The sequence below is a fragment of the Athene cunicularia genome, assembly GCF_003259725.1.
Source record: "Athene cunicularia isolate RWA chromosome 2 unlocalized genomic scaffold, athCun1 chr2_part1, whole genome shotgun sequence".
NCBI lineage: Eukaryota > Metazoa > Chordata > Aves > Strigiformes > Strigidae > Athene > Athene cunicularia.
The window spans coordinates 3,604,779-3,617,956 of NW_020799095.1; the positions used below are offsets into that span (position 1 = coordinate 3,604,779).

The following is a 13,178-nucleotide window of genomic DNA, read 5'->3' on the forward strand; positions in this document are numbered from 1 at the left end:
GGCAGCCCCCGCCGCCCCGGCACCGGCATCAGCCCCGGCACCGGCATCAGCCCCGGCAACCGGCGTCGGCACCGGCACCAGAACCGGCACCGAGCCCCAGCACCGGGAGCAGCACCAGTATCAGCATCAGCACCGGTGTCGGCACCAGCACCGGTACCGAGCCCCAGCACCAGTATCGGCACCAGCATTAGCACCAGTGTCAGCACTGGTATCGTCATCAGCACCAGTGCCGGCACCAGAACGGGCACTGAGCCCCAGCACCAGTGTCAGCACTGGTATTGGCACCAGCACCAATACCAAGCCCCAGCACCAGTACTGGCACCAGTATCAGCACTGGCATCGGCACCAGCACTGGCACCAGAACCAGTACCAAGCACCAGCACCAGGATCAGCACCAGTGACAGCACCAGTATGGGCACCAGCACCAGTACCAAGCCTCAGCACCAGTATTGGCACCGGCACCAGCAACACCAGTATCAGCATCAACACCAGCACTGGCACCAGAACTGGTACCAAGACCCCCGCACCGGTATCAGCACCAGTATCAGCATCATCACCAGTGTCTGCACTGGTATTGGCACCAGCACCAATACCAAGCCCCAACACCAGTATTGGCACCAACATCAGCACCAGCACCAGTATCAGCATCAGCAACCAGTGTCAGCACTGGTGTTGGCACCAGCACCAGTACCTTGCCCCAGCATCGGCATCAGTATTGGCACTAGCACCAATACCAAGCCCCAGCACCAGTACTGGCACCAGTATCAGCACTGGCATCGGTACCAGCACCAATACCAAGCCCCAGCACCAGTATCGGCAGCAGCAACACCAGTGTCAGCACCAGTATCAGCATCAACATCAGCACTGGCACCAGAACTGGTACCAAGACCCAGCACTGGCATCAGCACCAGTATCAGCATCAGTGTTGGCACTGCTATTGGCACCAGCACCAGTACCAAGCCCTAGCACTAGTATTGGCACCAGTGTCAGCACCAGTATCAGCGCTGGCACTGGCAACAGAACCGGTACCAAGCCCCAGCACCGGTATCAGCACCAGTGTCCGCACTAGTATCGCCACCAGCACCAGCACCAGCGTCGGCACTGGGATTGGCACTGGCACCAAGCTCCGGCACTGCCATCAGCACCAGCGTTGGCGCTGACACCAGCATCGACATTGGCACCAGCATCACCACCAGCACCTGGCCCCAGCGCCGGCACTGGCACCAGTATCAGCCCCAGCACGACCCCAGTGGGTGCCCTGAGTCCAAAGGGCTCAGGGCTGGGGCAGGTGGTGTCTCCTCACCCCCCCTTCTCCCACCCGGTGACACTGGAGGGCCGCGAGCACCGGGACCCCCATCCTGGCCCGAGACCGACGGAACACTCCCGCGTGGGATGTGCTGGGGTCGGGGAGCCCCCGAACGCTCCCCCAACCCTGGGACCCTACGGTCGAACGGCACCAGGGGCTGGTGCCGGTGTCAGAGCAGGGAAAACCATCCTGCCCTCACCGACCCCTCCTGGGAAAGGAGCCCCAGGGTCCCTGGGCCATGGCGGGGGGGGGTCCCCTCTGCCCGACGGGCACCCGGACGGCCGCAGAGAGGGCAGCGGGACGAGAAGGGTTAACGGGCTGAGCAGGCGTCACGGGAGCCTGAGCAGCCATTTCGTTTGCGATCGCTCCCGCGTCCCCTCCAGCCTTGCATCCCCTCCAGCTGGGACCCCCCACCCCAAGACACCTGAGCCCCCCTGCCCCATGGTGCATCACCTCGGGGGCTCCCGCAGCCGCTGGCACCCACCACCCCGGGCTGGGGGTGGTGGTGGGGTGTGTGGGGACAGGGGTGTCCCCAGGGTATGAGGGTCACCCCAAGGCGTGAGCTGTGATGCCCCACGGGGTCTGGGAGCTCCCCCAAATCGGGGGAGGGTGGGGTGGGGAATGGATGGGGGGGGCAGGACAGAGATCCCACAGCGATGCGCTGGAAGCAGCTTTTAGAGGAGCTCGTTCTCTCTCTGTAATTAAAGGGAGGGGGTGGGAAAAGATGATCTTTGGGAAAAAAAAAAATAAAATAAAAAAACCAACCCAGTTTGGGCAGGCAGAGCTGCTGCCTCCGCCCCGGTCCCAAACACCCCCCACCCCCCACCCCTCTGGCAAAGCCACCAGGCCCAGGGTAGGGCTCCAGGGGATGCTTTTTGACGATGGGAACCGTTTGTTGTTTTTTTTTTTAAAGAAAACCACGTTTAGTGGGTTTTTTTGCTCCCAACCACCCCCTAGCACCCAGCAGCTCTGGGTGGGAAGGAGACAGCTCCTGCCAAAGGGCATGGCTGTCCCTGGAAGGGGGGGGACACACGGGGACCCTCTCACCTCCCACAAGCCCTCTTGCTGGCACACGGCTTTGGTGAGATTTGAGGTGACTGCTGTGGTAAAACCGCAGGTTTGATCCAAAGGCAGGAGCAGCCGGCAGTGCTGCCCACGGGGCTCACCCAGGGTCTGAGACTCCCGGAGCTGGTTCCTCCACTGCCGGAGCAGACGAGGAGTTGGGGACCCTGGGAGGAAATATAAAATATCTGCTAGGACTTGGGGGATTTTACTTCTCAGCTGGTGTCACCTCAGACAGGGTTTGCTTGATCCCTGAGATTTTTCAAATGTCCCGAACCACGCAGGTAGTATTTCCTCGGGAATGCCAACCCCCTCCAAGGGAAGTTTGGATCCACCCAGGACAGCATTTGCTAAAAACCCGGCTCTTTGTGACTGTGGGGAATGGAAAGCGTGGTCTGAGCAGTGGCTTTGGCCCTCGGGAAGAGCTAGGGGTGCAGGGTGCATCCCACGGGATCCAGGGGATGGAGGAGCTGCAGCCCAGCCAAGGAGGGGGCTGTGACACCTCGTCCCATGCTGCAGCATCTTGAGCAACTCCAAGATCACCGAGCCACAGAATCATCCGGGTTGGAAGAGACCCTGAAGCTCCTCCAGCCCAACCATGAACCTCCCCCTGACCATTCCCAACTCCACCAGATCCCTCAGCGCTGGGTCAGCCCGACTCTTCAACCCCTCCAGGGATCTCGGGGACTCCCCCCTGCCCTGGGCAGCCCATTCCAACACCCAACAGCCCCTTCTGCAAAGAAATCCTTCCTCAGAGCCAGCCTGACCCTGCCCTGGGCAGCTTGAGGCCATTCCCTCTGGGCCTGGCGCTGGGTCCTTGGCTCCAGAGACTCATCCCCCCTCTCTGCACCCTCCTGGCAGGGAGTTGCAGAGGGCCAGGAGGTCTCCCCTCAGCCTCCTCTTCTCCAGACTGAACCCCCCCCAGTTCCCTCAGCCGCTCCCATCAGACCTGTGCTCTAGACCCTGCACCAGCTCCGTTGCCCTTCTCTGGACACGCTCGAGTCATTCAATGGCCTTTTTGGGGTGAGGGGCCCAACACTGAACCCACTCATCGAGGTGCGGCTTCACTGGTGCTGAGCACAGGGCTCAGATCCCTTCCCTGTCCCTGCTGGCCATGCCGGTGCTGACACAAGCCAGGATGCCATTGGCCTCCTTGGCCCCCTGGGCACACTGCTGGCTCATTATTAATCCCCCCAGGTCCCTCTCTGACTGGCAGCTCTCCAGCCACTCCTCCCCAAGCTTGTAGCGCTGCTGGGGGTTGTTGTGGCCCAAGGGCGGCCCCTGGCATTTGCCCTTAGTTAAACTTCCCCCAGTTGGCCTCAGCACATCGCTCCAGGATGGGGCAAATTTGGCCTGTTTTGGGGTTGAGAGCTTAAGAGCTGCCCGCTTGCTGCCACAGACCACCGGACTGCACCCACAAAGCCCGTCCATGCTGCCGTGCGCTCCCCACAACGTCCCGACCCCAGGATGGTCCCACGAGAATCAGACTCCACCAGACCCACGGCACCAATTCAGATCCAAGATCCAGGGCGGGGGGCTCAGACCTGCCCAGGAGCAGCTCAGGCATCACCTGAACCAGAAGCAGCATCTCTGCATTTAAAAGTTTCTATATTTTTTTTTCCTTCTGGGAATTTATTGAGCCGATTCTGAACCAGCATCGAGTCCCTGTACCTGCAGCATCTTGCTGCACAGATGCCACCAGCATAACCAACCCCTGCATCAAGAACCACCCTTGGCTTTAAACCCGCTGTTTACCCATTTCACTCCATGTCTCCCAGGCACCTCTGCAAAAAAATTTCCAGTTCTGCCTCCAAACTGGGGCAACTGGAAGTGCCTGGGCTACACATCATGTGGGCACAGCCCAGATCCACTTGGGCCAGGATAGGATAGACTACAAATTACACACAATAAACAAGGTAAGGTCCACCCCCCCCTAAAAAGCTGGTGGAATGTTCTGGGTAATGGGTTCTTTTTTCCATTGCTTTCACTAAAAATGCCACGTGGAGAAGGGAAGACAGTATCTTCCCTGAAAGCACTTGTACAAAACCTCAGTGTATGTAATTCTGGGTTTATTTGCATCACGGCAGCACCCACAGCCCACGAGGCACCCATCGATGGCACAGGATGAGAGCCTTCATCTGAAAGGGGTGAGCGAAAAGAGACACAAATGCAGAGAAATGTAACAAGAAATAATCTTTTTATGAACGTTAATCATGAAATGCCAGACCTCTCAGGTTGCAAACAGAATGGGAGAGGACACTTCAAACAGCAACACATAAAATGCAATTAAAAGAGAAAGGGCAGTAAAGCCTCACATGCTGCATCCTGGCCTTGTTTTTTATCATTTTGGGAACATAGGGGCTCTCAAAACTAAACATTTTTTATTCTCAGATGTGTTTGTCACCGCTACTCATGACAAGGTGGTATACAGCAGGGCCAGCTTTACATTTGCAGATTAAACGTAACCTGAAGATTTAAAAAAAAATAAACAAACGCGTTGGAAATTTTCTCTAAAGGAAACCTATCTTGCTAGAGATCTGGCTTTTTGCCCTCTGCCCGCACAAACCCAAGAGTTTATGCAGTTTCTTGTACTTGCCAATGTATGAAAATTATTTCTCAAGGCAAGCGCAGGGATTCTCAGCCCAGATTTCTTACTAAAATAACATTCTCTAAAAAAAAACCCCAACTCTTAACTCTCCCTTGCTACAGGAGAACGGAGACAGTTTCCCCGAGGAACTGAGAGAATCTCACAATTCCTGTGCATCTTCCTGAGCAAAGACTTGGGCAAGGAATGATGAGTTTCTACAACCCTTCTACCCGTTTCCCACCTCGACTTGCCAAGAACCCCAGCAGACACTAAAGAATTTCCCCCATTTTTACCCCATTTCAGTCAGGTTTGTTCTGTTCTCCCTTAGCCTAAGCTTTGGGCTGGAATAACCGTTTCTCTCGCTGTGCTGACACTGTACCTGCTGCTGCTCTTTTCTTTTTTTCCCCTCCCTTTTTAAATTTAAGCAGCACATTCTTCATGTGGGTTATTTAGGTTCAGTGACAAGGGGGACAAGGCTGCATCCTAACAAAACACACCAAAAAAAAGATGCACTGTCCCCTAAAAGTGGACCCATGGGAGGGGCATCGTACAAGTCTTCTTGAAAACGGGGTGTTTTGCTCCTTGGATAGAGAAGGAACAGCAACGCCCCGAGTCACCTCTCTGCATTAATGTTTCACATCCCATAGTGCTGGGCATAAATCTTTAATTAGATTTTTTACCTTTTAGTGTTATTTTTCCACGGAGACTGGAAACACAGTGTTTAAATACACCTTCAGAAATAACTATTTTTTGAAGTTTCTAACAGTGGAGGGAACGATTACTCCCGCACATAAATTATTTGTTTAATCATTCTGGGCTAAGCTCAATGAAGGCAAAATTCCTACTGGCATCAGTGGCAGGAGATGGAGGATTTGTATTAGAAACAAAACCAACAAAACTTGTATTTTTTTAAGCTGGAACTCTGCATTAATACCTCTGTGCTTTTTAATACCCTAAGCAGAGAATACCTCACTGAGCTGGCGGGGTGAGACACTGTAAGACATTACCTTTCTCTCAACATGTGCACCGAGTTTTGGGATGTTGGGAGAAATCCACCTGCTTGGTGGCCAGAGAAAAACTGACACAAAACTTCCCACCAAATCACAGGTAAAGTGTCACCTCCCGGTTCTGCCGCTCATTTCTCAGGACACGAGTGGTTTCAGTGGGGTCAGACTCTGTTTTTTCCATGCACATCTGAACTTTTGCTGTAAAAACAGGAGCAGGGACTGTGCCTTGCAGCAATCACAACCCTGGCAGCTGTTGGCCCTCACCGTGGAGCTAACCTGATGCTTCTCACGTGGGAGGCACCTTGTTTTATCACTGACCCTCTTCAACTTTTTTGCTTAATTTTGTTGTTTTAAGATTCACTTGGCATTTTCAGGACACCACCATCACTTTGGACAGCCACGCTACCCATGAGGCTTTCTGCCTTTTAACTGTCTCCACTGACCACGCCACACAGCTTGGCAAACTCAATGAGGGTGCACTCAGTTGCCCTGTCATTCTGAGAAGGAAATAATGATAAAAAGAGTTCTCTCCTGTATTTGAGATGGGCAGGGATCCCTGGGGCCAAGCGTATTCCCCCAGGGCCCTTCAGAAGCCACCCAACTCCATGGCAGCACCAGCTGGCTCTTGCTCTGCTGCTCCTACCGGGAGGCTGAGGACAACAACCTTACCCACTAAGCAGGTAACATGACTTTTAAAATCTTTGCATTCAACTGGAATAAGCAAAAAAATGCTGAATATCAACAGCCTGTGGAGAGGAATGATCTACAAACACTGTCCCTGCAGGAGTCCCCTCCTGGCTGCTCATCTTGTCCCTGCAGCTGAAGCCACCTCTTCACCTTGTCACATTACCTGTACTTTGCACATCCATTAAAAATAGACCCACGCTCTTTCCCAGAATCTTAACAAATTAAACAGATGTTTGAAGCAACTGGTGCTGGTCGTTATTTCGACAGTGCTTTCACTGCCACCACTGCTGTCCTATGACTGTAACTAACTGCTCAACTTTTTTTTTTTTTTTAAACATCAAACCCAGCCATTCACCTTAACCTAGAGTCTCAGAAGCTGCATTTCGTGCTTCCAGCTCTGCGGGCAATCCTGTTCCCATCGTGACATTTTCTCAGTTTTCTCACACCTGAAAAAACTTCCAGCATTTTTCTGTGTTGATACAGATAGTCCCTAGCATGTGCCGTTCGGTGCGCCAGAAGTTTTTTTTAATAAGGTTTTTGGTACTCTCAGTGCTGCTCTATACAACTCCTTCTCTTAGATACACATCATCTAGCTGCTAATTAAAATCAGGTCCTAATCAATGACTATGAAGCTGGCACCAACCAGACTGCCTTCCAGTTTGAACTCAATTCAATTTACTAATGGCTATCAGCCCTCTGGATGGAGAAGGGGTTTGTTTTTTGGGGTTTGGTTTTTTTTTTTTTGATAACCAAATGGAAAAAAATTATCCCAGGAAAGTTTCTGGCAGAGTGACTACAGGTATATGTTATGAGTTTGCAGGTGATTAGCGAGTCTCGCTATTTCCAGGAAGCTTTTTACACACAGCATACACTTGTAGTGCTTGTCCCCCGTGTGAGTCTTCTGGTGGCGAATCACATCTGTGTAGCGACCAAAGTTTTTGCCGCATTCCGTGCAGATGTATGATGTTACGTGACTCTTTATGCCGTGATTTTGCTGATGTTTCCAAAATCTGTTTTTCAGCTTAAAAGACTTGTGACATTCCATGCACAGATAGAGTCTTTCTCTTGCATGGCTTTGCTGATACAAAAGGATCTCTTTGAATTCATCGGGTTCTTCTTCCTCACGAAAGCTGTTACCTTTTCTGTTTCCCATGCGATATGCCTGATGCCTTGCTGAATTCAGGTGACTCTTAGATGTCACCCTCTTGTCCGAAATTTGCCCGTTCAGGTCTAGGGATCCTCCTGAGAATGATCCCCGTGGTTCTGTATTTTCTGCACTCCATGTGTGAGTCTGCAGCTCAGATCCGATGACAGCACCACCACAGCCTGGAAGATTCCAAACATTCCCTTTATCTGATGCGATATAACACAGATCTCCTAAGAACAACAATTCCCCATTCACCGTGGCTACATCCGTACAAGGGAAACGAGTTAGGGGTAAAAAAGAAGGGATGCACTAGAACCCCCCCTCCCTGCAATCCCACAAAGCCCGTGCAGTTTCAACGTGTTTCCAGCTGAATTTCTGACAAGTTTTGGGCCACCACACACCTGTGTTAAGACTTGCAGGAATCTCCCTTTCCTCCTTGACATGCAGGGCTCCTGGATACTGGATACTGCTCTTGGGAACAGGACAGTCTGCACAAGGAACAGAACATGGAAATGATGGGTTATTTTCCTCCGATTTTTTCCCCATTATCACAAAGATATTTCCTGACCTACTTTAATCCTGTTGATGTAGATAAAGGATATGTTGCACAAAGACAGCCTGGTGTCAGCCTGTCCACTGCACTTCTCCAAGCCCTGCAGTTCATATTTATACCCTTGCTTTGTAACATGGCTCATTTTTGTTAATTTACATGAAAAACACTGCCTTTTCCTTCCTCAAAGAACAACATTTTTCTAGCTGTTCCTATAAGAAAAGACTCTGTGATGCTCTTTTCTAACAAATACCTGCATAATCCACTGTCTCTTTTACTCCAGGGAAAGGTCCAGCAAAGTGGTAACAGCACACACAGCTGCTCTGTCATCTAGGGGAGGATGGCTGGGAAGCAGGCAAGAAATGTCTGTTTTCCAATTTTTAAAATACTCCAGTAATTACATCCAAAAGCTTGAAAATGCTCAGAGGTGGAAGGTCTCGAACTGATTACAGCCATAAAAGCCTAACTCAGCTGCCTGGCGCTGCGTGTTCTGATTCAGCCCTAACTGCCTTTCTGATACACAAACTTATTTTCCCCCAGCTAATCCCTCCTCGTGCAAGGCACAGCACAAACTTTTTTAACAGATCAGAGCTATACAAAAAATAGAGGCAGCTGTCTGCAGACTCTAGCTTTTCTACTGTGAAAAACAGAAGGTAAGTATTTTTTTAAAAAAGTGGAATTAGATTGTCTCGTTGTCTCATTATTTCATGCAATTTCAAACTGGAGGGTGCAGAAGTAGCAACAGAATGAGGTTAGGCTAAATCAGCGCTTCTTAAACAGAACTGAAGAGCGTCACAAAGCACAAACTGGAGTAGGTGACAACTGAGGCTCCTGGAGTTTGCAGCATTTCTGCTCCTCCAGTCCAGATGACAAGCAAAAGCCCTTTTAGCCCCTGTTAATCCAAGGAATCACCTGAAAGCTGAGGAGCCACTGAGGGCTCACAGCTGCAAACCTGAAAAAAACTGACTTCAAACAAAGGTACAGTTGGGCACTTAAAACTAAGCAATAAGACTTCTTCATTTTCTAGGTATCATTCGTGTTATTTAACTACTTTTGCACCAGAAGAGTTCAGTACTCTTGAGCGAATCACAAAACCCAACCTACATCAGGATCTGGCCATGATGAAAAAACTCACAACTTAACTATAATTAACAAGCCCACGGGATGCATGACACCGTATGTCGCTGCAGCCACTCAGCTCGTGTCTCTAAACCTTTTCCCGACTTGTTTTAGCTGCATGTATGCTACCTGGGACACCCTCTGAGAACCTAAACCCCTCTGCCAGGGGAGAGACCCTTTCCCACTCCGTTCTTCGTGCAGAAGAGAGAACACCCACAGGCACAGACCGAGCACCTGACACGGGGAGGCAGCAGCTCTGACTGTCCTTCAGTCTTTAAAGAAAATCTTGTGGAGCTCAGCTCCTCTCACAGAGATTCACACGTGTCTAAAGATTAAATCACTACAAACGAAGGGATCTGAGGAGTGACTGTTAGACAAGAGCCTGGCCAGAAACAGCACAGATCCATTAGCCTTCAGCCAGAAAAGGAAAACTAACCTTTACTCAACGTGGTTAAAGATTCATGATTCTCCTTTATCAGTTTCTTGTAAAATTCTTCCTGCCAATCTTCCACGTCCTTCCCCGTACATGCTGCAGCGTTATCAAACGTCCCAGGGACCTAAAACAAAAAGTTCAGTAGTCAGTGCTGTCGGCGAGTTGTACACCCCTGAAAAGCCTCTTTTTCAAACTGTACTAAACAAGCAGCCAACTGTTTATAGCAACGCCCACTGTGCGAGAATCTTCCACTAGTATTTCTGCAGAAATAAAAGTAGCTCAGAATGGGTAAAATTACTTGAAAATAACGTGACTCAATTGAAACAATGACTCCTGTAACGACTGGGTGAAAAAGTAATAATAATAATAATAATAATAATTATTATAATAATAATAATAATAATAATAATAATAATAATAATAATAATAATAATAATAATAATAATAATAATAATAATAATAAAAAAAATAATAATAATAATAATAATAATAATAATAATAATAATAATAATAATAATAATAATAATAATAATAATAATAATAATAATAATAATAATAATAATAATAATAATAATAATAATAATAATAATAATAATAATAATAATAATAATAATAATAATAATAATAATAATAATAATAATAATAATAATAATAATAATAATAATAATAATAATAATAATAATAATAATAATAATAATAATAATAATAATAATAATAATAATAATAATAATAATAATAATAATAATAATAATAATAATAATAATAATAATAATAATAATAATAATAATAATAATAATAATAATAATAATAATAATAATAATAATAATAATAATAATAATAATAATAATAATAATAATAATAATAATAATAATAATAATAATAATAATAATAATAATAATAATAATAATAATAATAATAATAATAATAATAATAATAATAATAATAATAATAATAATAATAATAATAATAATAATAATAATTATAATAATAATAATAATAATTATAATAATAATAATAATAATAATAATAATAATAATAATAATAATAATAATAATAATAATAAAATCTGTATTGATAGGCAGCCCCATCATGGAATTTGGCTCTTCCTCTCACTGAAAACCAGAAAATACTCCAGAGTGTATTTTTAAACAAGCCCCGAGGCAGTGCCACAGCCTGACAGATCTAGCTGTGAGAATTCTTCCCTAATAAAAGTTAACACAAACGAATAATTACGCCCTGGGAATACCAAGAGATGAGGACTGCATTATTTTGCAATGTAGACGTAGGTACTGTGTACATACTCTGTATCTACAGAATAACGTGTTTATACGTGCTTGCCTTTGAGTATGTTCTAATTTCCCTTTCAATCTAATGCACAGCTCACTGGTTCAGACGCTTTGCAGCTTGCCTCATGTACAAACTCAATTGTACAAATCTGCTGTCATGAGAAATAATTAAGTTTTGTGAATTTGTCACTCGACGGAACAGCGATCCAAATTACACAGGGGAGAAGGCTGAGCAGAAGTTAAGCCTTTGTCTCACCAAACACCCACACCTTGGGCACTCCCGCCACTGACAAATCACCTCAGTGACTCCAAAGGAAAATTTTTCCAAGCATGAGAACTGTCATGTACAAATAGAGGTCTTCAGGGAGCAAATGCACTTCGCAGCGCAAAGTGGGGCTACATTTCTAACAAATAGGAGATTTTTTTTTTCTCCCTAACGTTTAGGGAGAAAATTGGAATTTGGGCACGAATTACATCACAATGCCTTTAATTTCCCCAGTCACCGACCTCCCCCCAGTGCCACCTCCACACTCCACGCAATAACAGGGAGAAAAACGAAAGCCACTGCTTTCGATGGCAACATTTTACTGCTGCACAACCTGTGTCACGGATTGCAGCTTCCTTTAAGTACAAATTTTCCTTTAAGGGAAATACAAGAGCAAACATCTTAATTACCCTCAAGTGCTCAGGATTCCGGATTCGTTTTCGCATTTTATTACTCATCCTACCACAGAAACTTTGAGGTGTGCCAACGAGCCAGTTTCCATCTTCGCCCAAAATGAATTTTTTGGGAACAGCTTCTTTCAGCAGGCGTCTGTTTTTCCTAATTTTGAAGGGGTCAATTACAAAAGAACTGTCCTCAAAATGATTCGAACACAGTCGCTGATACTTGGAGGGTGTCCCGATGTCCCGGCCCATGTTGTGAATCCATTGCTTCAGGAGAGGTTTATTTCGTAAAGGAAAGCCATAGAAAGAAACGGTACTGTTCTTGTACACCCCGCTGGTGGCATTCTGGCAGTTCAACGCCGAGCAGTAAACCATCATAAAACCAGAAACAGGGACAAATCCAAAAAAATAACGTGCCAGGAGGAAGGTTGAAAAAAGTTTCTAATCAACTTCAGTAGTAAATAGGCCAAAACTTCTCAAGGAAACCCCATGGTTTTGAAAGACAGAAAAAGCTGAGGTCACGAAGAAGAGAAACACGGCCCTGAAATTCACTGCCAGAGGCATGGAGCTCACCGCAGGCGAGTCTTCGGCACACGGGGAGAAGCCAGGTCCCCTTTCACAGAAAAACAGCTTCCCTGTGTCACAGCACCAGCCAGCCTGCCATCGGGAAGACAAAAACCTTTAAGCTCAGTTTAATGGACCATTAACAGGCAGATTTACATTTAAAGTAACTTGTGATAGGTGCACAGACATACGGGCTTTACTAATTTGCGTATCCATGAGGAATCCTCCCAGGCTCCACAGCAAAGCTTAACACGGAGTTATTCAGAAGGCAGCAACTAAAGCACCATAATTAAATAGCTTCTAAAGACCTGAAGATTTGGGTTTGTACGCGGGGAAATCCCGAACAAGGATTTCCCCACTGTATTGGCTGCGTGCTGGAATAGGCCGGTCTCAAGGATGCCAGTTGGAGAGATCTTTGGACAGGCGTGTTGGGAAGAGGAGAAAAACCCACAAAGAGGCACCGTTAGGAAAGGATGATGATAGAAATTATCGGGGCGTGCACCCAGAAAAAGAACCCCGAAGGGCTCTGCAGAGCACCCCGGGGAACGCTGCTCCAAACCAACCCACCCTCACCCCCACCCTGCGCTTCTAGGCACACGAGTGGTTCCCAACACCCACCCCGGTATGGGACGAAGGGAGAAATGGGGCAGCTCTGCCCCAGGGGACCCACTCGCCAGCCGCTCCCCTGCACCGGCGGGGCTGGCCGAGGTTGGTTGTTTCCTTCCGGGCCCACACCCGAGCTCTGTGAAGCTGACACCGGAGAC

General features: G+C 47.5%; 2 protein-coding genes across 2 annotated transcripts in view; both read right to left on the bottom strand.

Annotated features, from left to right (window-relative positions):
• LOC113476825 overlaps positions 1 to 13,178 on the bottom strand; it is a 52,619-nt gene that overhangs the window by 3,287 nt on the left and 36,154 nt on the right. The window contains exons 21-25 of the mRNA XM_026842782.1: positions 12,424 to 12,507; positions 11,860 to 12,195; positions 9,902 to 10,022; positions 2,354 to 2,535; positions 1,043 to 1,217 (exon numbers count right to left, since the gene is read on the bottom strand). Of these exons, the coding sequence (XP_026698583.1) occupies positions 1,043 to 1,217; positions 2,354 to 2,535; positions 9,902 to 10,022; positions 11,860 to 12,195; positions 12,424 to 12,507 (898 nt within the window). The remainder of the gene's footprint in view (positions 1 to 1,042; positions 1,218 to 2,353; positions 2,536 to 9,901; positions 10,023 to 11,859; positions 12,196 to 12,423; positions 12,508 to 13,178) is intronic.
• Positions 6,967 to 12,822, bottom strand: LOC113477092 (zinc finger protein 436-like). The gene is made up of 5 exons (XM_026843202.1): positions 12,606 to 12,822; positions 11,860 to 12,507; positions 9,902 to 10,022; positions 8,198 to 8,284; positions 6,967 to 7,975 (listed from the first exon to the last, which is right to left on the bottom strand). The coding sequence occupies exons 2-5, from the start codon at positions 12,226 to 12,228 to the stop codon at positions 7,443 to 7,445; spliced, it is 1,110 nt and encodes a 369-aa protein (XP_026699003.1). The 5' UTR covers positions 12,229 to 12,507; positions 12,606 to 12,822; the 3' UTR covers positions 6,967 to 7,442.